We start from the raw sequence: 21,636 nt of genomic DNA, 5'->3' as shown, positions 1-21,636 counted from the left end.
AATGTTTGCCAGGTGTGGTGGCACAGATCTTTAATCACAGCACTTAGCAGGTAGAAGCTGGGGGATCTCTATGAATTCCAGGACAGCCTGATCTACAGAGTGAGTTCCAGGACATCCTAGTGTACACAGTAGTCCCATGATAGCTTGTATTACATAGAGACAACCTGTCTCACAAACAAACAAACAAAAATAACACCACAATCTGTTTGTGAAGCTTGCCAACAGGTACTACCAATCATCCGCTGGTAGTATCAGACCAACACAGGAGAATCTAGTGATACCAAAGCAAACTCTTCAGACATTTACCTTAGGACCCTGCAATCCCACTTGTAGAAATCTATCTTAAAGAAATTCTGGCAGAGATACAAAGAAGACTATTTAGTAGAGCACATTTATTTCTTGTAACTTTATTGATGATGCAAAAAACTGAGAATAACTCAAATACTTAGAGCTAAGGGACAGAGAAGAAGAGATGTAAAAGAAGACCACGACTGCATGGCATACTGGGCAGGGCACATGATCTCTATTCTCTTCTGTATATGAACAGAAATACACGCACTTAGGTTTTAAACAAGCAATAGAATAAATTCAAAATTAACAAGGAAGCAAACAGATGGAAAATGACGATGAAAGCAGGATCCTCCTCTACGTGAATTTTGTTCTATAGTTTTGATTTTGAATCATTTCCATGTAAATTATTTTTAAATCTCTGAAAAAATAACAACACTTAAGTCAGGGGTGGTATTGTTGCAATGGCAGCACTGGGGAGGCTAAGTAAAAGGACTACCAGGTTTCCATCAGCTTGAGCTACAGCAAATACCAGACAAGTCATGGCTACAAAGCAAGACCCTGTCAAGAAAGGCAGGAAAGAAAGCAGGCAGGTAGGAAGCTGGTTCAATTAAAATAAGAAAGGTAATTCCTAAAAGTCAAACATAGATGAGAAGAAAGTCTGAATTCAGTTGATGACACAATCACACACAGAACTTCAAATGACATGTATTCTAAATACAAAAAGATATGCAAAGAAAGAAAACTTTGCATTTGCAAGTCTTGTCAGCAATAAGGTTAATATTGAGGGCCAGAGCATGGTGATGCAAACCTATAATCTCAAGAGATAGAGACACATTGGCCCCACAAAATTCAAAGCCACGAGGGCTGCATAAGGAACACACACACACACACACACACACACACACACACACACACACACAATACTGATATTTGGAAATGCATGTATACAATGTGAGAAAAAGCAGGCACATAATTACATTAACAACAGAATCAATAATCTTACACTGGAAATAGAAATGCCAATCTAGCCTCAAAATACACTAGATGCGGGCTACAGGAAATAGAAATTCATGAGAAGTAAGCCAATGTCAGGAAGAAGCAATAAGCCACAACCAGAACAGAAACATGTATAAGAAAAAGAAGATGTGGAACTGTATGTAATAAGGGAGGAAATCTCCAAAATGGAAATGGGGGAAAAAAAAAACCAGAACAATGCACACATGCATGGTATGCTCCCTTTGAATTGTGTTAGAAAACGAAAACAGCCACTCGTACCAGGGACTGAGTGCTATAGGGTTGTACAAATGCTTTCTGACTGAATCCAAAACCTCCTCCAGGTAGGAATTCTACTACTTTAAGCCTGGTAGTCATAGGTCCTAGTGGAGATTCTACTACTGTTGTTTTGCTAGACAGTATCAAACTGCCTTTTAAACGGTTAGATTTTTACCCGTACATTAGTGCTACTCAGCTTTGGTCACAAGTTTCTGTTTGCAGTGAGCACAGCTTAAAACAGAGATGCATAACTGGTCAAAGTTGAGTCTTGAGGGTTCTGCCTTTCAGGACATCTTTATTGCCCTTCCAAGGCTCAAAGAGCATAACTGGAATGAATGTTAAGAGCTGGAGAACAGGGAATAGTATTGTGAAGTCCAGTCTTCTCGACTCAAAGCAGCTGTGGTCACCCATCTAAGACCCATCCCACCCTCCCGAAGGAGTTGTTGGCAGTTAATGGTTTTGGGAGAAGAGGAATTGTTTTCCTCCGTGGAGAAGCCAATGATAATGCTGATGCTCCACTAAAAAAAAAATCTCTGGCCTAAGTACAAAGCATCCTAACTAAGCTCAGTGAGTCATAAGATAACCCTGGAAGTCCAAGGGGAACTTGTTCAGAAGAAGCGTCCAACAGGAGTGGAGGGGATGAGAGGCAAGGAGGAATAAAGATGGGGAAGTACGTTACAAACTCATATGAACTTGTGACAGTATATTTAAAACGTTAAACAGCAGTAGCTGCTCTTTTTAACAATTCTTTTTCATTTCTCAGCTGGTACAGTGCTTCAAAACCTGGCTCAGATCTTTAGCACTGCGTTAAATCAGGTATGGTTGTATACTTCTAAAACCTCAGCACTAAGAGTTAGAAGAAGTTAGCTACACAGTGAGCCCATGGGCAGCCTATATTCTACAGGAGGCTCTGCCTCAAAAAAATAAAAACAGCAAAAATAAAATAAACATATGAACTTAAAGTTATTTCTAGGTATCTTTGAATGTTATGAAAGCACATAGTCAAGCCACTATTAAAATCATTCAAACTATCACATTCCTTTACAAAAAGAAAGATTAAAACGGCTTCACTATATCTGAAATGTTTTTAAATTCTGCTAATTTCTAAAATAGCCTTAAAAGTAAAATTCAGAGTAAATACTTGTTTCTTTACCTAGTAAGAACAGCCAATACTGTAAGCCATACTCTAGACAATCACTGTAATGTATGGAATCATTAGTCATGCAACACTCTGGTTACTATGAAGGCATATAACTAAGGGCATTGTAACTAAGAAAAAGCAGTATCAGACTTGCAGGCAGCTAGCTGACTCCTGTCCCTGAACACCCCATGACAGAGTCGTCAAAGGTAGTGCTACAGAGCAGAGCAAACAGTAAGAAAAGAATGGGTGAGTGACACATACAGACAAGGCCCAGGACCCATGAGGGCATTTGGGGTTTTTGTTCTTGTTTTGTTTTTTTTGTTTTTGTTTTGTTTTTTTTTTTTGTTTTTTTTGGTTTTCTGAGAGCAGGTTTCTCTGTGTAGCCCTGGCTTTCCTAGAGCTCGCTCTTATAGACCAGGCTGGTCTCGAACTAACAGAGCTCCACCTGCCTCTGCCTCCTGAGTGCTGGGATTAAAGGTGTGCACCACCATCACCTGGCGATATCTGCATTTCTGAGCGCTACCACTTTAGTGCTCTGCTCTCCATAACGTCTCTAGTCATAATTCATAATCATCCTACTATGTCTGCAACTCCGAAAGTGTAGTCTCTAATTATAAACCACTGTCCGTTCTTCCAAAGACTGGTGTGTTGGTTAATTTTTGCCATGACACATGCTAGAGGCATCGAGGAAGGAAACATCAAGTGAAGGTTTACCTCCATCAGACTGGCCTGTAGGCTTGTCTCTACGGCATTTTTTGTGATTAGTGACTGATATATGAGGGCCCAGCCCACTTTGGATGGCGCCAGCTCTAGGCACCTGCCCCACGTACTTCCTGGGTTATATAAGAAAGAAGGCTGAAGAAGCCATGGAAAGCAAGCCAGTAAGTAAACAGTATTCCTCCATGGCTCCTGCCTCTGCTCCTGTTTGAGTTGCTTCCCTGACTTCCCTTAATTATGATAAAATCAGTCCTCCCCAACATGTTTTTGGTCAGTGTTTATCACACAACAGAAGCAAACTGGGACAAACATTAGTGCTGCTGCTGTGAAGAACCAAACCACGTTAGTTTTTAGAGGAATAGTGCTGCAAGCCATGTGGACTATGGAGACCAAACTCAGAAGGTTTCAGAGGGGACCAATACTAAAAACTGGGCTACAGGCCATTTGTGCAGTGCTTTGGCAAGAATTTGGCCGTCTTCTGCCCCTACCCTGAGAATGTACCCAAGGGTAAATTAAAAAGCAATGAGCTGGCAGAGCGGCACAGGCCTTTAGTCCCAGCACTGGAAGGAGAGGCAGAGAGGCAGTTATCTTTGCGGTTGAGGACAGCCTGATGTACACAAGTTTCAGGCTGAACTATATAGAGACCTAGTCTTTAAAAGAAAGTAATGAACTAATTTCTTAGTGGAGGGATATTATTTCAAGACTGGATAAAGCTGAGGCATGGTTATTACTGATATCATTTATTCGGGTCTATAATGAAAAAGAACAACTGGGCAGAAGGAGAGAAAAAGAGCACAAAAAAGCTTAGTATTACAGCCAAGGCTAATTAAAGGCTATAATTGTTAGAGATTAGTGCCATTCAGGAGAGGCCTGCTCTGCCCGGGCAAGACAACGCCCTCCCCCAAGCTAAACATGAGGATGAAAGAATGAAGGCTTCGAGGGTTCGGTATCCCTCCTTCATGGTTTCGGGCAGCCACTGAAACAAGCCAGCATGTGGAGAGGAGCCCTTCCAGGCTGTGAGAAGCCACGGTGTGAAACCTGGGAAAGTGAACCCTGGGTTGTAATGGAGACTCCCAACATGTTCAGGAGATGCCGAGTCACGAGACAGCTGTGTAGGAAAGCACATATAGAGAATGGAGCCAGCCCAAAAGAGAGATGGAGGAGGAGGGTCATTCAAACCCTTTGATATGGAACACAGAAGCGTCCAGATCTGACGTTTGCCCTGGCGGGTTTCGGTCTTGTTTCGATTCAGTATTTCCTATGTCCCCATTGCTTGCTCCCTTTTGTAATGGTAATGTATATTCTATTGTGTGGAGAGCAGATGAAGTCCTGAGTGAGTGTGTGCTGCTGGCATGAGCATGACCATGTAAAGGACTCCAATGCCTCAGCCCCATGGGAATGGTAAACCTTCCCCAGATGAGGCTCAAAAGGATGGCCAAGCCTTCCTATGGGTCTGAGTGTGAATACTTATAGTGTGTAGAAAATGTCCACCATAGCTTTTTCTTCCTGGGTATGTATGGCCTGAAGACTGCTCCCTACTGAGATTAGCTCCTATACCATAAGCCACACCTCCTTGTTTATATGCAGATAACCCTGCCTCCTGGTTCAGCTGTATGTATGTATGTATGTATGTATGTATGTATGTATGTATTAAACACATTCTGAGCCTCCAGTGTTTATGGCTCTTCCATCAGAGAGCCTAGTCCACCTGTTCCCAGCCTTCCTTTCCGTCTCTGTGTGTCTATTCATAACCATGAGGGTCCCAGTTAGATCAATCCCTGAGACCACACAAGGATATGGTTACTGTTCCTGTATGATAGAAACATGTAACTTGCTTTTTTTATTTTATAGGAGATTACGGTTAACAAATTACCTTGGGGCTTAAAACAGATGTTAAATTTTGGGTCTTTAGACAGTGTTAAGACCATGACAGACTATGGGGACTTCTGAGGTTGGACTAAAGCGTTCTGCATTATAATGTGGCAGCAAGTCTATAGGGCCAGGGGATAGAATGCGGTGGTTTGAATGAGGACTCTTGGTGTGCAGTTGGTGACACGGGAAGCTTTGGTTGGCACGGCCTTGCTGTGGAGCTATGTCACTGGGCGTGGACTTTGAAGTCCTATGGCCATGCTCTACTTGCGGTTTGCTTTCTCAGCCTCAGGCTTACACACGAGGAGGTGAGCTCTCAACATCCTGTTCCAGCCACCATGCCACCCTTTGGTGCCAAGCTTACCTACTATAAACTGTCTGAAACCGTAAGCCCAAAGAAAGTCATTTGTAAACTGACTTCTATCACGGTGTTTTATCACAGCTACAGAAAAGAAATTAATGCATCAGGTAAGTTCCCTTTTTTTGTTTTTTATTGTTTTATGATTTTGTTTTTCAAGACAGGGTTTCTCTGTGTAACTATTGCCATCCTGGAACTAGCTAAAATATGCAGGTGTCTTCTCTACTTTGACACATCAGCTCTCTGCATCATTAGCCAAGTTCAATCTTTTCACATCAGCATTAAAGAAACGTTTCATCTTATTTATCACATCACACATCACAAAGTCACTTTTATTTGACAGCAGATACGTGATGGGATCTTACAACACTGAGCTCACAGAAAGGCAACTCCAAGCACAAAACTGCAGGTACCAGATACACGTGGGCTATAAATAAAGCTTCTAAAAACCCCGTAACAGAAATTCCAGTCCACGAGCACTGGATAAGGGAAAATCTCTGAATTAGACTTAGTGACTTACCTTCGCTGGCATTTTCTTTCAGCTGTTCTTCATATTCCTGCATAGCTGACGCACAGCTGTTATGAATCAGTTCCCCCAGGCGTTTCAGGTCTGCCACAGACTTATCCACTAGCTCAGCATCACGTGCTATGCACTCCAGCCTGGAAAAGGACAAAAGTCAAGACACTGTACCCGCTTTGCTATCTATCACATGAAGGCTACTAGGTCTCAGAAGTGCCTGACCTTGAAAGATGCCTGTTGTATGAGCCAACAAGAACATTGTACTAAACTAAAGCATATCTATCATCAAGAATTACCTTGGGGCAGGAGAAATGGCTCAGAAGTTAACAGCACTGGCTGCTCTTCCAGAGGACCTGAATCTAATTCCCAGCAGCCCATGGTGGCTCACAACCACCTATGATGAGATATGGTGCCCTCTTGTGGTGTGCAAGTGTACATGCATGCAGAACACTGTCCACACAGAAAAAAGGAGTGCAGTGGTGGTGCGCACGTTTAATCCCAGCACTGGGAGGCAGAGGGAGGTGGATCTCTGAGTTTGAGGTCAGCCTGGCCTACAGAGAGAGTTCCAGGACAGACTATACTGACAAACCCTGTCTTGAAAAACAAGAAAAGAATTGCCTTGGGCTATCCCACAAAAATAAAGCGGCCCTAACATCATTGAGAAAAGAATCTGAGCTCCTTTTACTCTACAAATGAGCTGTCTACTACTCTTAGCATGTGAGGTACCTAAAGAATACACACATTAGTTTGCCTTCTTGTGTTCATTTTCTTTTCCTGTTTCTAGCCACTGCAATCCTCGTAGAAGCATAGGATAATTACTTCTCCATTATTCAGTTCAGCTCTATGTCACACCTAGTGCATAAATCCACTGACTAAAATCAGTCTGTCTAGAGACTCACAGACTCACTTTTCCACACCCAGCAGGTTTTACACTAACTTCTTCAAAGATTTTGCATTTGGATGATCAAACAGTCCCTGAGAGATGTTGTTCCTGATTGTAATGGACTACTCTATCTTACTGCTTCCTCTCCCAGGGAAAGACAAAACCAAAGCACACATTTGAGATGTCTGTCAAACCCAGAAGTTTCCAAGAGACAGGACTCTGACATGTCCTTTAAACCAGTGTTCTCATTTGAAGGGTACATGATGACTGCATATAAAATAAGATACTAAACTATTTGAATTATCCAGATACCCTGTAAAACCCAACCTCTAAATGTGTACTCTGACCAGCAGGAACTCACATTTTCAGTAGTAGTACCAAGACAACACTAGCTCTTTATATTATCTTCATGACATCCTGTTACTAGATCATGAAATCACAAAGAACACTTTCCTCTTATACTCCTAAATCAAAGAACTAACTGCTTGCATTGTCCTTCCTGGACTACTTTTTACCATGCAGTCTGGATACATGTGCCTCATTGCCCTCATTCAGACAAAACTTCTGAATGGTCAGACTATAGTCACCACCTGTGCCACCTCTCCAAAACAGGACACGCACCCAGTATGTTAATGTTTTAACAGTGTCTCTCCTAGGTGGAAAAACTGCTCCCGGCATTAATATTAAATGGAAAATGTTACCTCCTCCCCTCACCAAAAAAAAAAAAAAAAAAAAAAAAAAGAAGCCCATGATATAAGAAAAGTTAGAAAGAGGACAGATCTATTATTGGTCTTACCTTTCAAGAGGGAGACCAAACTTCTTATAAGCCTTGATGAACCTAAGAATATGATCAACAAAATGAATTAAAAAAAACCACAAGTATTAACTGTGCAAATGCCACAATATCCTGTCACAAAGTACGAGCCACACAAACTGTCAAGAGACTAACACAATCCCAGCATCTAATAAGAGAACACTGCGAGTTTCTGAACTGGGGAATCTAACAGTACTCAAGCACTAAAGGCAGACACCAAGCTTATTCTCAGTGACCAATCAGGACCTAGAACTGCGGCTTCACTGGCATGTCCTTTTTAAAAGGAAGAAGGCACAACAGCTCTACTATGATGAAACCCTAACATCATTACTCAGTGGCCAATTCAGCCAATTAAGTCTTTGCTTTCTGAATCTCAACATTTCTCACTATTTTATGGTTAATGATACAGTTGGAAGATCTCTACAGCTGTCAAATAATATTTTAAATTAAGCAGAACTATACACAATACATACACATTTGCAATTTAAAACTTACACAAAACTACTTAAGAAACTATTGACTGCTGCCCACCCTTGTCCAGTCTCTCCCTTTAATCATGCTGCTCATCCCCCACCTCCCTGAACCATTCCATGCTAACTACCAACACTTTCAATAAAAAGCAAGATGTCACAACATATCATTTGCATCACTGTACCATGCCAAGTTACTATGAAAGCTGGTTATGTAACAGTGTAAAACTAGAAAAAAAGGAAATAAGATGAAACAACAGCACTAAATATGATAATAGCTAAGCAACAGTATGAAAGAATTTTAATATAAAACTTAATAAAGTGTTAGATATGAAAGTGAACCTGAAGGTTACCCCTTGCCGGGCATCGGTGGCACACGCCTTTAATCCCAGCACTCAGGAGGCAGAGGCAGGCGGATCTCTGTGAGTATGAGGCCAGCCTGGTCTACAGAGTGAGTTCCAGGACAGCCTCCAAAGCAATACAGAGAAACCCTGTCTCGAAGAAAAAAAAAAAAAAAAGAGGCTATCCCTCAACCCTACATTTCTCGTTAATATACAATGAACTATTCTCTGTCTGAAATAGTAGGCTGTGAGATGTGAAAGTAATATGGAGGCTGGGACGAGGCCCTTGCCTAGCATGCACCAGGCCCTCGGTTCAACCCTCAGCATTGAAAACAGTCTTCAAATAAAGGTATTTATTGTTCCTCCACAAAAATAACAAAACCATCAGCAAAGTGTCAAAATCAACTTTAAGGAAAACCTAGAAATTAAGCAAAAGTCTACAGCTATCTGAAACATCTGTTGAACATAATGGATGAGTCTCAGAAAGAGCAAAGAGCTTTCTGTCCCTGCAATTTGCTTAATTTCCAGCTCCTTCTTCAGAAACCTGTGCACCACAAAGGCCAGGGAGGAGGGCAGGTCTGAGGCATCTCAGAAGGACTGTCTCCAGAGAGAAGATGCATTGACTGGACCAGGCATCACAACAGTACGCTTCTCAGGGTTGACTTTGTTATTCTTTTCTTTAATGATTTTTGTTACTAACTACTACTATTATGTATATGGGTGTTTTGGCAGCATAAATGTCTGTGTGCCATGTGTATGCTTGGTGTCCAGGAAGGCCAGAAGAGGGAGTCGGATGCCCGGGAACTGGAGTTACAGACAGTTGAAAGCTGTTAGATAGGTGCTGGGAATCGAACATGAGTCCTCTGCAAGAACACCCAGTGCTGTTAACTGCAGGGCCAATCTCCTGGTTGGTCTTTTTTTATATGAACTAGAAATATTTATGGACAGCCATGTCCACAGGTCATGATAATAATCGTGTGCAAACATTTAACACACCAGTGGCCTGGGGCACATCACTTGGAGATAATACGACACTGGTTAAAAAAATAAAAAGAACTGGGAATAAGATGCCCACAGAATATCCTGAAAGGCTCTGACACACTCCTAGGAATCAGAGAGACCACACATGTGCAGGTATGCACACATGCAAAGGAAAGATCTGGGAAGGTCCTAACTTCAATTCTGTACATGCAGATCCTATGGTCAGGGCACAGCTGTGAACAGACGCACAGAGAACTAAACAAGATCCATACTGAGCTCCTCAAAGTGGGCAGTGGATTTGCTAGCTTGGAACAACTGAGATCTCTGCCTGTCATTTGCTAATCACAAAGGAGCAGAGACTTCAAAGGACATGACAAAAAAACCCCAGACTTTACGAAACAGTTGAGGGAAGTAAGTGAACAAAGAGCACCAAACTAACTGTGGGGGAAACTAGGAGGTCCAGAGTTATGTTACATTACCTAGAACATCTGGTTTTCACCAGCCAGTGGTGGCACACGCTTTTCATCCCAGCACTTCAGAGACAGAGGCAGGTCGATCTCTGTGAGCTCAAGCTCAGCTTGCTCTATAGAGTGAGTTATAGGACAGTCAGGACTACACAGAGAAACCCTGAGTCAAAGAACAAACATCTGGATTTCAAACAAAAACGAATTACAGCACATGGGAAAGCAAGTACAGTGCACAAAGAAAGAAAACAAATGCCAACAAGAAAATTGTACTTTAAGAGTCTGGAACCTGGACTTAGAATACAGCAGTCTGTTACTGTACACATGCACACAGACTAGAGCAAGCTACACCTAAAGAATTAGAGAGTCAGCTATTAAGAGATGCTTAGTAGAAATACAGATTAGAGAACTGGGGAGGCAGTTCAGGGCTAGAGCACTGGCCCATCATGCATGCATACTTAGGTTTGATTCTAAGAGAGTGAAGAAAAAGGAAAAAATAGAAAAACTTTAAAAGGACACAAACAGAATTTCCGGAGTTGAAAAGTAAAAAAAACTGCTAGGCAGTGATGGTGCACTCCTTTAATCCCAGCACTCGGGAGGCACAGACATGCAGATCTCTGAGTTTGAGATCAGCATGGTCTAATGGGTGAGTTCCAGGACAGCCTCCAAAGCTGCAGAGAAACCCTAGCTCAGAAAAACAAAAAACAAAACAAACAAAAAAGTACAAAAACTGAAATTGGAGAGATCAATAGAGGATCATAAGAGAAAAAAAGAATCAATAAACTTGAAAACAAACAGCCAAAAAAAGAATGAAGACTTGCTAAACAATACAGAAATTAAGATACTGCCAGAAACTGAAAAATACAGAATTCATCCTCAGCAGACATACCCTAAAAGAAAACACTGAATGACAATTCTTCAGGCATGTATCAAGGGCATTACACAGTAACTCAAATCCACGTGAAGGAATAACTACCTCCAAGGTCACCGAGTTAGCAACTATAAAAATGGTTATCAAGGAATTTTTGTTTGAACTCTTGTACCAAACTTCATAGATGGTAGATGGGCTTCCAGTGTCTGAAGAATCTGTGTGGAAACAGCAAATAAGGAGGAAGGAGGAGAGTGCCTGCAGCCAAGATTTTCATAAACCACTGACATTAACCCATCCAGATGTTACTTGAAATTCCCATGGAAACCACCAAAAAACTAAAAAGAAGATAGCAATGGAAACAAGGCAGTTAGAATGGAATACTGATGCCTGCCTATTGACCACAACAGGCACTGATGGAGAAATAAAGGAGCAGAGATGGCACTCATCGAAAAGAAACAATCACCGCACTGCATGGAATGCATGAAGACAAAGCAACAAGTTGTCGGAGGAGACTTTGACAAACTAATCTAACTGCAGGGTGCCTACAAGAGACAGATTTAAAGATGCAGACCAAAATAAAAAGATGAACAATACCACCATCCTTTCCATTCCAAATGTCCAAAACGTGAGCTCAATGTCTAAAATTGATTTAAGTAAGAAAAGGCAAGCTGGCCAACGAAGTGTGATGTGCTACTAGAACAGGAATGCGACCAAACCACCAGGGACTGCATTAGCACTGCCGCATTAGCACTGCTGCAGACAGGGACGGGTGCAGCAGGGAAGGGTGCTACAGAGCTATCTACATACATTATTATAATACAGATGTGTTGTACACATAAGTCTCCCTTTGGGAGGTCTCCTCTTGACAATATTCTCTAGAACCAGAAAACAGTAAGGAAATAAAAAGATGGAAAAGAGCCTGTGGTCTCAGCACAGATTAAGGACCTCAAAGAAGGGGCCCCTCTGTCTCACAGGACCTCAAGACCAGCTAGGCTACATGAGACCTACCTCACCCCCATAACGCAGACCAAACCAAACACTAAAAATAAAACCCTGGTGAAAAGCAGGAAAGCCGTCATCTGGGAAAACTGCAGGAGGCATCAGGAAGACTTAGATGCCGTGGCTTTGCTGCCTTTCTCACATGACCCCTTCCTGCCTACCCTGCCGGAAGTGTCAGGAGCCCACCGGCCAGGCTTACAACACGCGCTTCCAGACAAACTCGAGGAAAGCAGACTGTACCAACCTTCGGATCTCGGCGTCCGTAAAACCCTCCACCAGGTCTTTGCGCACACTTCGGGGGCGCCCTCTGCGCTTTGGCTTCTTATCATCATCAGAATCGTCCGTCTCACTCTCGGAAGCGGAAGATCTCTGGGCCTGCCTCTTAGACTCTGTGTCAGAATCACTGTCATTGGTCTGAGCCTGCAAAAGAATAAGGCAAAGTTGCAATTTAGCAAGTGTCAAGTCCAGGAATAAAAGGACTAAGACCAGATCAGCTTAATTAACTGTTAGAGCTCAGTTTTCCTTAAACAAATGTCAGGTGTCAGGGACTAAGGGAGGAGAAACTGTCATACTGTCAGTGATCCTGCAATGAAGAAATATACTGAATTTAAAATTTTTGGTTAATTTTTATACTATAATACTGGTATAAACAGTAATTCCTCAGGCAACTAACTGCTTTTCTTTGCCTTTTCTTCCTTGTAAAATGAGGATAATAGTATGACAGTCCCTTTGAGACAGGGTTTTCACAAGAATTAAATGCATCAGGAAATGAAAATGCACTCAGAACTATGGCATGCAGCAACCGCTTAACAGGTGCTAATGTTGACTTACCGTGACACTAGACAAGCTTAACAGCGCCTACAAAATGGTTAATAAATTTGTTTTCTTATTTCAGTGATACTGGGCAGGGAGAATGTATCAAATGATGCTTGTGAAGGACAGAGTAAGCTGTATAGTGTGGATGCCCTCTATTAGTCATAAAATCCTTTACTATTTAGACTGTGAACATTTAAAGCCAAAAATAGATCTGGCATTCTTGAAGACATTAGCAATGAGAACCAAACTGTTGGGGTTGTCTGCAGTTTTAACCTCAAAGGCAAAATACAAACTTCTGCAAACTCAGAAGCCATCGAGTCATTTCTTGAAAGGCTAACCAGCAAAGAAAGACTAAGAAAACAGCCACACGAGTGTGCCTATGAGCCCTGGCATCCCCACACGCAACCCACAGTACTGTGTCAAGGCCTCACCCTTAACTCATCTGCACTTTGTGTCTCATAGGCACAAGGCGCATTTTCACTTCACCTTTTTAGTGGAACTACGGATTCGTGGCAGCATATAAATTTCTTCTAGCTCCTTCTGTCGCTCTTCCTCCTCCACTTTTTTCCTTTGCTCTTCTGGAATGATTTCATCCCAGTCCTTGTGAGGGCGCTCTTCTAGCTCCTCTTCATCTTCCATTGTTGCAAAGTTAGCAACCTGAAAGAAGGGAAGGGACAACCCCCATCTGACATATGTCCACTTCCAAACACTGGCTGCCAAGCATCAACTTAACTAGTTTTTCACTTACAACACTGTGCTATGATTCATAATACTACATAATCAAAATCAATTTATTTTCACCATTCTCACCTTCTATTTCCCCCAAATCCACTTGCCAAAGCTATCAATCAGTTCATCAAAAAATTTGGGAAATAGACACAGAAAGATAAACACAGTAAATTTTACCGAAAGGTTGTTAAATCTTCCGTGTATTTCATTTGCATCACACTCGCTGTGTACTTTAATTTGCTCAGAGTGTAGAAGTATTTAGTGCCTCATCATCCAGGAGGCTCTTGCATCTTTAATTGTGATGAGCAGCAGCAGCCCAGGCCCCACTCTTCTAGCCAGCCCACAGGTAACCTTGCTCACTCATCTCAAAAGTGTAACCAGTAGAAGGCATGTTGAGATTACATGTGCTCAAAAGTGTAACCAGTAGAAGGCATGTTGAGATTACATGTGCTCAAAGGGGCATTTAGTCTTAGGAGAAAACAAAAACAAATCTAGAAAACATGCATTTATTCCCTACCAAACACCTGTAGGTATCTGTTCTCAAATGGTATGTGCCCCAAGAAAGAAAACCATCTGGACCAGAGCTACAGCAAACATGAGGCAGCTCTGGAAGGCCCGGCCATCTGTGCAGAGCCCCTTTCCGGTTCCACATCTTTTACACTCCTTGTTCCCTGGCCTAAGAGAAGCACCAAGGGCCTTCAGAGTTTCCATTCCTCAAAGTCATGTGGAGCTAACAAGAAATCAAATCAAAGCCTTGCAGCATGCAGTAAAAGTTAACTCTTTAACTTCCTGCAAAGATATTTTGATCTTTGTAACCAGATTTTTTAAGCTTCAAGGGGGGGAAAAAAGAGGTATCATTTCTGAGATTGCTAAAAACAAACCATCTCACAGTCTGTCAGATGAAGTATGTTTACAACTAGTGTAGGTCTGGATGTCCTTATATTTATCTACTTTGTCTCCATGTGTGCATATGCACGTGTTATGAAGGTCAGAGGACAACCTGTAACGCTCAGCGCTTTCCCTCCACAGTGTGTACTCCAGGAACCAAACTCAGGTTGGCAGCAAGCACCTCCACCCAGTAAGCTATCCTGGGGACCTGTAGGTCTGGTATTGTTAAGGAATCAAATGAAACTGATAAACATCAGTATGAATACATGTTGACAGGTCATGTATCTGGGAATTCATTTTTTCAAAGGCAGCATAGTGACTGATGGGCCAAACGTTCTGCCTGGGAAATGATCACAGCTGCACTTATGTGTGATGTTAAGAGAATATCAGTCTCACTGGGCGGTGGTGTGGCACACACTTTAATCTCAGCACTTGGGAGGCAGAGGCAGGTAGATCTGGTCTACAGAGTGAGTTCCAGGACAGACAGTACTACATAGTAAAACCCTGAGGAGAGAGGGGGTGGGGGAGAGAGGGAAAGCAAGAAAGCAGGCAGACAGACAGGGAGGGAGAGAAACAGAGGGAGAGGGAGGGAGGGAGGGAAGGAGGGAGGGAGGGAGGGAGGGAGGAAGGAAGGAAGGAAGGAAGGAAGGAAGGAAGGAAGGAAGGAAGGAAGGAAGGAAGGAAGAAAGGAAGGGAAGAAAGAAGGTGAAATCCTCCCTGTACAGTTCACCCATCTGTAAATACAATGCACACTTCCTCCAGATGTGCTGTAAATATCAGGAGTTAACATGTGTCAAATACTTTAAAACAATACTTCAAACCTAGCACAAGTTCTGTGATTGCTGAATAAAATAGTAATCTTATATTTTTAAAAAAATGCTGTTTCCAACATACTAAATCAAGGAGTTAGACAAAGGACTAAGAAGAAAAATAATGCCAACCTAGCTGAAGTACTCACTCCTTAAACAGAAAGGCTGTAGGGTAAGCAGCCCTCCAGTGTTAATCACATTTGCCTGAGTATTAAAACATATGACAAAAAGGACTTAGGAATGAAATAGTAACCTGCCATGTGCTGATTATGTTTGAATAACTTATAGCATGTGGAATTTTTTGTATCTAAATAATCTTGTAAGATTCTAATCAAAACATTGTAAAATCACATCTGTTTAACTATGAGAATAGTCACAGAGGTAGAATCAGGCTCAATGTTTGTGCTTCCTCAAAATTCATGTGTTACAGGAGTAGGGCTATAGCTCAGTGGCAGAGGGCTCGCACAGCATGTATGAGATCTTGGATTCAAATCCCTGCACAACTGCCAACAAAAGAAATTAGTGCTGAAATCCTGATGCTAGTATCTAAAAGTACTAGGAAGGGGTCTCTGGAAGGTGATTAGCTCAGAATAATACATTCTTCGAGGCAGGATTAGTTGTTACCCTACAATAGGGGCTCTAAACAGAGCTCTCTGTCCTCTCTATACTTTGTAAGAAACACAAGATGACAGCAGTATGCTAATCATATGACAGACCTCACGGAACCTCAATGTGTCAGGACCATGAATGCAGACACCTTCAGGACTGTGAGAAATAGATTTCTATTGTTTAGATGAACCATTCTATGACACTGTTATAAGACATCAAATTTAAGACAAGCCACAATGATTTATTCTTAGTCCTTTCCACCCTGTCCTCTGTATCCCAGAATGAATTCTGGAAATTGCATTCCAAGAGCTCTTTTGGCCACTCTTCCCCAGCACCTTCCGTATTTTTTCATGAACACAATGTCCACCTTATCCAGCCATGGAGCACACACCAAAGCACAGCTTTCAGCCACTTCTCCCTCAACACCACCTCTGGCCCACAGTAATCCTCGACTCCCTCGCTTCCTTACCCCGCACAAAATCAGTCAGATTCTCACCTGCACTTTGGAAACGCTTGCTATTTTGATCTCTCTGTGCCCTCTAGTTCAGTCTCCTGTTCTAGGATTGCCAAGGGACCCAGCTTCTCCAATATCAAGCATTGCTGGAGACAGTCACATGTTTGGTGGCTCCACTACAAGGACACCAACTAGATTTAGATGACTCCCTATCAAGTTCTTCCCCACATTCACAGTCTAACCCATGGCTGCCCCAATGCTTTCCACCTCTCAGCAGAACTGAAGTCCACAGGCTGAATTCCCAAACTTTCCTTCCTCCTCACTGAGGTGATCAATTCCTTTTTCTTTCTACCAAATTCTCAAGCTATGCTTTAGATTATATCTATTCCTGCCTTCTCTGGGGCAATGAGTCACCAGACTTCTTCCTTCTTGGGACTCTTCAGGATCTCCCTATCCTCCAGTTCTTCTAGCAACCTAGAAATCTAGTAACCTCATAACATCTTTCTAGAAATCTCAACTTACTTAGTCCTACTATCTATTATACATAATCACCTTTCCTAAGCCTTTTATTAAACACCTATACTCAGTGATGCCACTTCCTATTCATCTGGTGTACACAGTTTCTATGTTAAAACCATGATCCCATTCAATCCTGTATTATCAGACATCCCTTTGGAGGGAAAGGAGGCAGAAGGGAGGGAACAGGAGAGTGAAGAGGGAAAGATAAGATGGGACAATAGATCTGATCAAGTCATCTAGTCTCCCAACTGTCACCTACAATTGCCATGCCTTTAACATCTCTTTGGCAACTAATGCCATGAATGTCTCCCATGTCCCCCCATACTGCCAGTCCTTGGTTTATCCCGTTAGTAATACACTCTTTCTTCTGCACCTGACTCTAGGAAAGAAGGTTCACTTCAGTGCTTACTTCCACGGGGATACTGTAGACTACATTCCCAAAGCCTCCCTCAGAATGACGCTGAGCGTGACTTAACTCAGGTGAAGGGGAAACCAGCAAGCCTAGTACAAAAGAAAGCGCTCCAGGCACGAGGCGTTACTGGTTACTCTCTCCCACAAAAGTCTTCCTACCTTAAACTGCGACAGAAGCTCATCTGTGGCACTAGTTGACACTTCATTCTCTCTGGTTTCAGCTAAGCGCAAAATTTCATCTATATCCATTTCCTGAAGGAGCAAAGAACGACACGGTAGAGTGAAAAGGCGGTAGTTTCCGGATTACCCAAAGCGTCAGGTGTGCACCCCAACAGCTTTCCTGCAACACTCTAACAGCCTCAGTCTACATCTTTCATGTACTGATACATGTACTTCACACTGATATTAATCAAATGAGGAGACAAAATTCAAGGAGTTCTAAGAAAGACTAAGGAGAAATACAGCCCTTCGGTGTCTCATCCTTTCCCCTTTATGTGGGAAAAGCTTCGAGCTTGGCAAAGAAAAAAAATGAAGAGTCCCTATCCCTTCAAATAATTACTTTCTCATAAAAATCTCTAACGAGGAATCTACTTCCTGAAAAATTTAGATAATAAAATATTTTTTTAAAAAAAGCAAACATTTTTCTACTAGTACATCTTTACTATAAAGATGATGAGTTATATAACTACATTTTCTTTTAACTATATCATATACTTGAATAATGTTCATTAAAACATATGATACTTGTCTTTCTGAATCTGGGTTATTTCTTTTAAAATGATAATTTCCGGATCAACAATTTTCCTACAAATGACAAGTTTCACATCCATACAGACACAATGGAATTTTTTACCAATGTACCTATCAATGGACACCCGAGCTGATTTTGTAACTTAGAGCTGTGAATAGCGCTTAGTAAACATGGCTAGGCAAGCTTCTCTGTGCAGCCTCACTATGGTTCCTTTGGGTACAGTCCCAGGAGTGGCATGCCTGGAACATTGGCAGTTCCATCTTTAAAGTTAAGAACCTTCATACTGACTCCCACAGTGGCTACAAAAGAGCATTTCCAGGCTCTGGGATGATTACCTGAGGCTCTGATTCTTCTCCTTCAATTTCCTTGAAGAGATCCTCTGCTCCAAATTTCAAGATTGCAGTCAGCTCTTCTTTATTAAAAGGGTTAGAGCTATAGGAGTAAAATACAATTGTGATCTCAAGAGGGGGACTGGTGGCATGGCTCAGAGGGTAAAGGCATCTTGCAGCCAAGCCTGAGATTCCCTGTGTCAATCCCCAAGACCCACATGGGAGAGGCAGAAAACAAGTTACTCTCTACCTCCACAAGTGGGCCCCTTCCATTACCTCACAAATAAATAAAAACATGGAAATTTTTAAGAGGGGCTAGAAACTTTGCTTCTCTTCGAGAAGACTTGGGTTCATTCCCAGCATGCACACAGTGACTCACAGCCACCTGTAACTCAAGTTACAATGCCTTCTTCTGGCTCAGTGGGTAAGGGCCTCTGTCCCAAGCCTGCCGACCTCAGAAACCACATAGTAGAAGCAGAAAACCGATGCTGGCTTCCAACCTTCACACACACATACATGAAAATAAATGTGGGCAGTGGAAGGCTATAAGGCCATAAGCCCCAGTGAGTGGATGGATACTGCAGTGGTGAAGCCCTGTGAAAACCTATCAACTGCCTGTGGGAACAGTCGGTTCTGACCCCCAGGCTTTCTGTACTTACTTGGATCTCCCTGAGTTGTTTTCAAGGACTGTCCTGCCAGTGGTGTCCATGCGCTGAATCACCAGATGATCCAACACCATCTTCTTTTTGGCCCGTTCTATGATCTCCTCTTCCACAGTCCCCTTTGTAACCAAGCGGTAAATATTCACCTATAAGGAAAGGAAATGTTATGTTTACTTCTGTTTAAAGCACAAATTACTTCTGTCAGAGTTCAAGAGGGAGAAGACAAGTCGCTCCGTTCTCTTGTACCGCATCATGACTGTGCCCAGCAGCTCACGTGGGCAAACAGGTGGGAGTAGAATGTGTGGTATCTGTAACAGACTATCTAAAGGAAAGTGCTTCTACAGACATCATAGCCTGCTTTTTGACGAACATCTTCCCAACAATCATCTTTATAGAAACTGAATCAGTAGCCACATGCGAATTTTTAAGTTAGCCAACAGGAAAACAATCCTTGAGAGCCACAGAGAAAACAAAACAAAAAACAACCAAGCCGATGGTGTTCCAACACATTGCAGATTACACTGTCGTAGAGAATAAGACTAATTGCCCTGACTAGTTAACCACGGTCTTAACACAGGAGAGGCTCAGCTCTGCTCCTCATACATCTTTCCTGGCACACACACAGAAAGTCACTCATGGCATGCTTTTCAGTTAGCCTGTTCTTTTTCATTGTCATTTCTCCCCTCCCCCAGCTGAGGACCAAGTCCAGGGCCTCGCACTTGTTACCACTGAGCTTAATCCCCAACCCCACAACATATTTCTCAAATAGAGGTAGGTTAAGACTCCACACTGGGAGGCCCAAAGACATCTCTTTCCTGAACAAGTTAATAAGGAGAAGGCAGTGCAATGGGGAAATAAGCATTTCACAAACAGTCTGCTGCGGAAGAATGAACCTCTGCCTGCTGGCCCAAGTGACTGCCAGAGACCCTCCCCACTGACCTGCTTCTTCTGACCGATTCTGTGTGCTCGGGCTTGTGCCTGCAAGTCGTTCTGGGGGTTCCAGTCAGAGTCGAAGATGACAACTGTGTCCGCTGAAGCCAGATTGATTCCCAGGCCACCAGCCCGTGTGGAGAGCAGGAAGCAGAAGTCCTGTACACAATGCAATATACTACTTTATGCAGTGGCCTTCTCAGAGACACTCACAGTCCAATAAGCCCTCACACCTGGAAACCCCTGCAGGTGTGAAGAGAAGTGACATATGGTGGACAAACTTTACGGAGGCTAAAAGGAGCTCAAGGACTTGAGACACAGGGAGTTTTCATTTGATTAAGAGGAAGTGTCAGTTCAGGGAACAAAGGAGCTAAAGTAAAATCTAGTAAGGCAGCACAGACAAGGGATTTGTGTCCCGGCTGGAACTAGTGTGTGCTACAAGTGAACCAGAAGCACCACACACTCAGTCTTCACGGGACTGTTTAAGCACGCTGCCCAGACACACGCTTTCTAGGGACAGGGAGACTATGCATGCACGGGTTAGTACACACAGACAACCTGCACTATGCGTGTCCGCCCACTTGTTAGGTGGTGAGAACAGGGATACTCATGAAACAAGGCTGCTGAGAAGATTGCTGGGAACCACAATCACCATTGTGTGTGCCGAAGACGAGGCCTTAAGATCTTCCGGTTTCCAGAGCAATAAAAGACTGGACAGGTATGATATACCTGCCTCACTCTCCAGGTGAGTGCTCAGGAAAACATGTGGGCGGATGGCAGGGAGACTGCACAGCTTTTTTTTTTTTTTGACTGCACAGCTTAATACTACTATTTTCAGGGCATCTGATCATCTATATCAAAAGCTGACACTTCTGTTCTCTACTTTTTTCTCTTGTACATTTTTTATTTTGTGTGTGTGAGAGAGACAGACAGACAAAGAGACAGAGAGAAAATAAATCTCTGCCTACTGGCCCACGTGACTAATAGAGACCCTCCAAAAGCTGATGCCTTCTGAGTACAAAACTACCACTCAAAAACTGGTCTGGGGTTGAGTATGGTGGCATGCGCCTATAATTCAGCACTCAGGAAGAAGAGGCAGGAGGATCAGGATTTCAAGGCCATCCACAGTTATATACTGAGTTTGAGACTACAAGAGACTTTGTCTCTAAAAACAAAATGAATAAATAAGTAAACTGCTGACTTGGGGAAATGAACCTTAATAAAAGGCTAATTTTAACAGATGACAGATGAAACAGATAGATAGACAGAGCAGAAGCTCTTCACATTCTAACAGTCATAATCAACTACACTAAGTCATGAAAACAAAGTGGAAGACAGCTACCTTCCAAGAGTTTTAATTAATCACAATAAAAATTAGTCACCAGCTGAGAATACAAATAGTGAATGAATACCTCTCTTACAGAGCAACAGCAAACAGTCAAGGGCAAGATGCTTAACTGTAAATAAAATCTGAACATTGCATGTTCTCATAAACAATTTCCAGTGTCACAAAGATGAGTTGCATGTTGCCTATGTCTACTATATTATCAAATAACAGTTTAAAAGATTATGAAGTTTGATGCTGCTAAAAGTAACATAAAAATGATAGTATTTGTACATAGACCATATAATTATAACAAAATACATCAAAATACTTTTCAAGCCGGGCGTTGGTGGTGCACGCCTTTAATCCCAGCACTCAGGAGGCAGAGACAGGCGGATCAAGGCCAGCCTGGTC

At 42.4% G+C, this 21,636-nt stretch overlaps 1 protein-coding gene across 8 annotated transcripts in view; it reads right to left on the bottom strand.

Moving 5' to 3' along the window:
- Nucleotides 1–21,636, bottom strand: part of Chd2 (chromodomain helicase DNA binding protein 2) — a 132,850-nt gene that overhangs the window by 30,902 nt on the left and 80,312 nt on the right. For all 8 annotated transcript variants that reach the window (XM_040730250.1, XM_040730251.1, XM_040730252.1 and 5 more), the window contains 8 exons: nt 19,908–20,057; nt 18,966–19,114; nt 18,313–18,409; nt 17,386–17,478; nt 13,294–13,464; nt 12,236–12,411; nt 7,848–7,889; nt 6,169–6,308 (listed from right to left, as the gene is read on the bottom strand). In XM_040730250.1, coding sequence (XP_040586184.1) covers nt 6,169–6,308; nt 7,848–7,889; nt 12,236–12,411; nt 13,294–13,464; nt 17,386–17,478; nt 18,313–18,409; nt 18,966–19,114; nt 19,908–20,057 — 1,018 coding nt within the window. The remainder of the gene's footprint in view (nt 1–6,168; nt 6,309–7,847; nt 7,890–12,235; nt 12,412–13,293; nt 13,465–17,385; nt 17,479–18,312; nt 18,410–18,965; nt 19,115–19,907; nt 20,058–21,636) is intronic.

Source organism: Mesocricetus auratus, unplaced genomic scaffold (genome assembly GCF_017639785.1).
Source record: "Mesocricetus auratus isolate SY011 unplaced genomic scaffold, BCM_Maur_2.0 Super-Scaffold_4256, whole genome shotgun sequence".
Lineage (NCBI taxonomy): Eukaryota > Metazoa > Chordata > Mammalia > Rodentia > Cricetidae > Mesocricetus > Mesocricetus auratus.
This window is presented reverse-complemented; position numbering and strand designations above follow the sequence as displayed.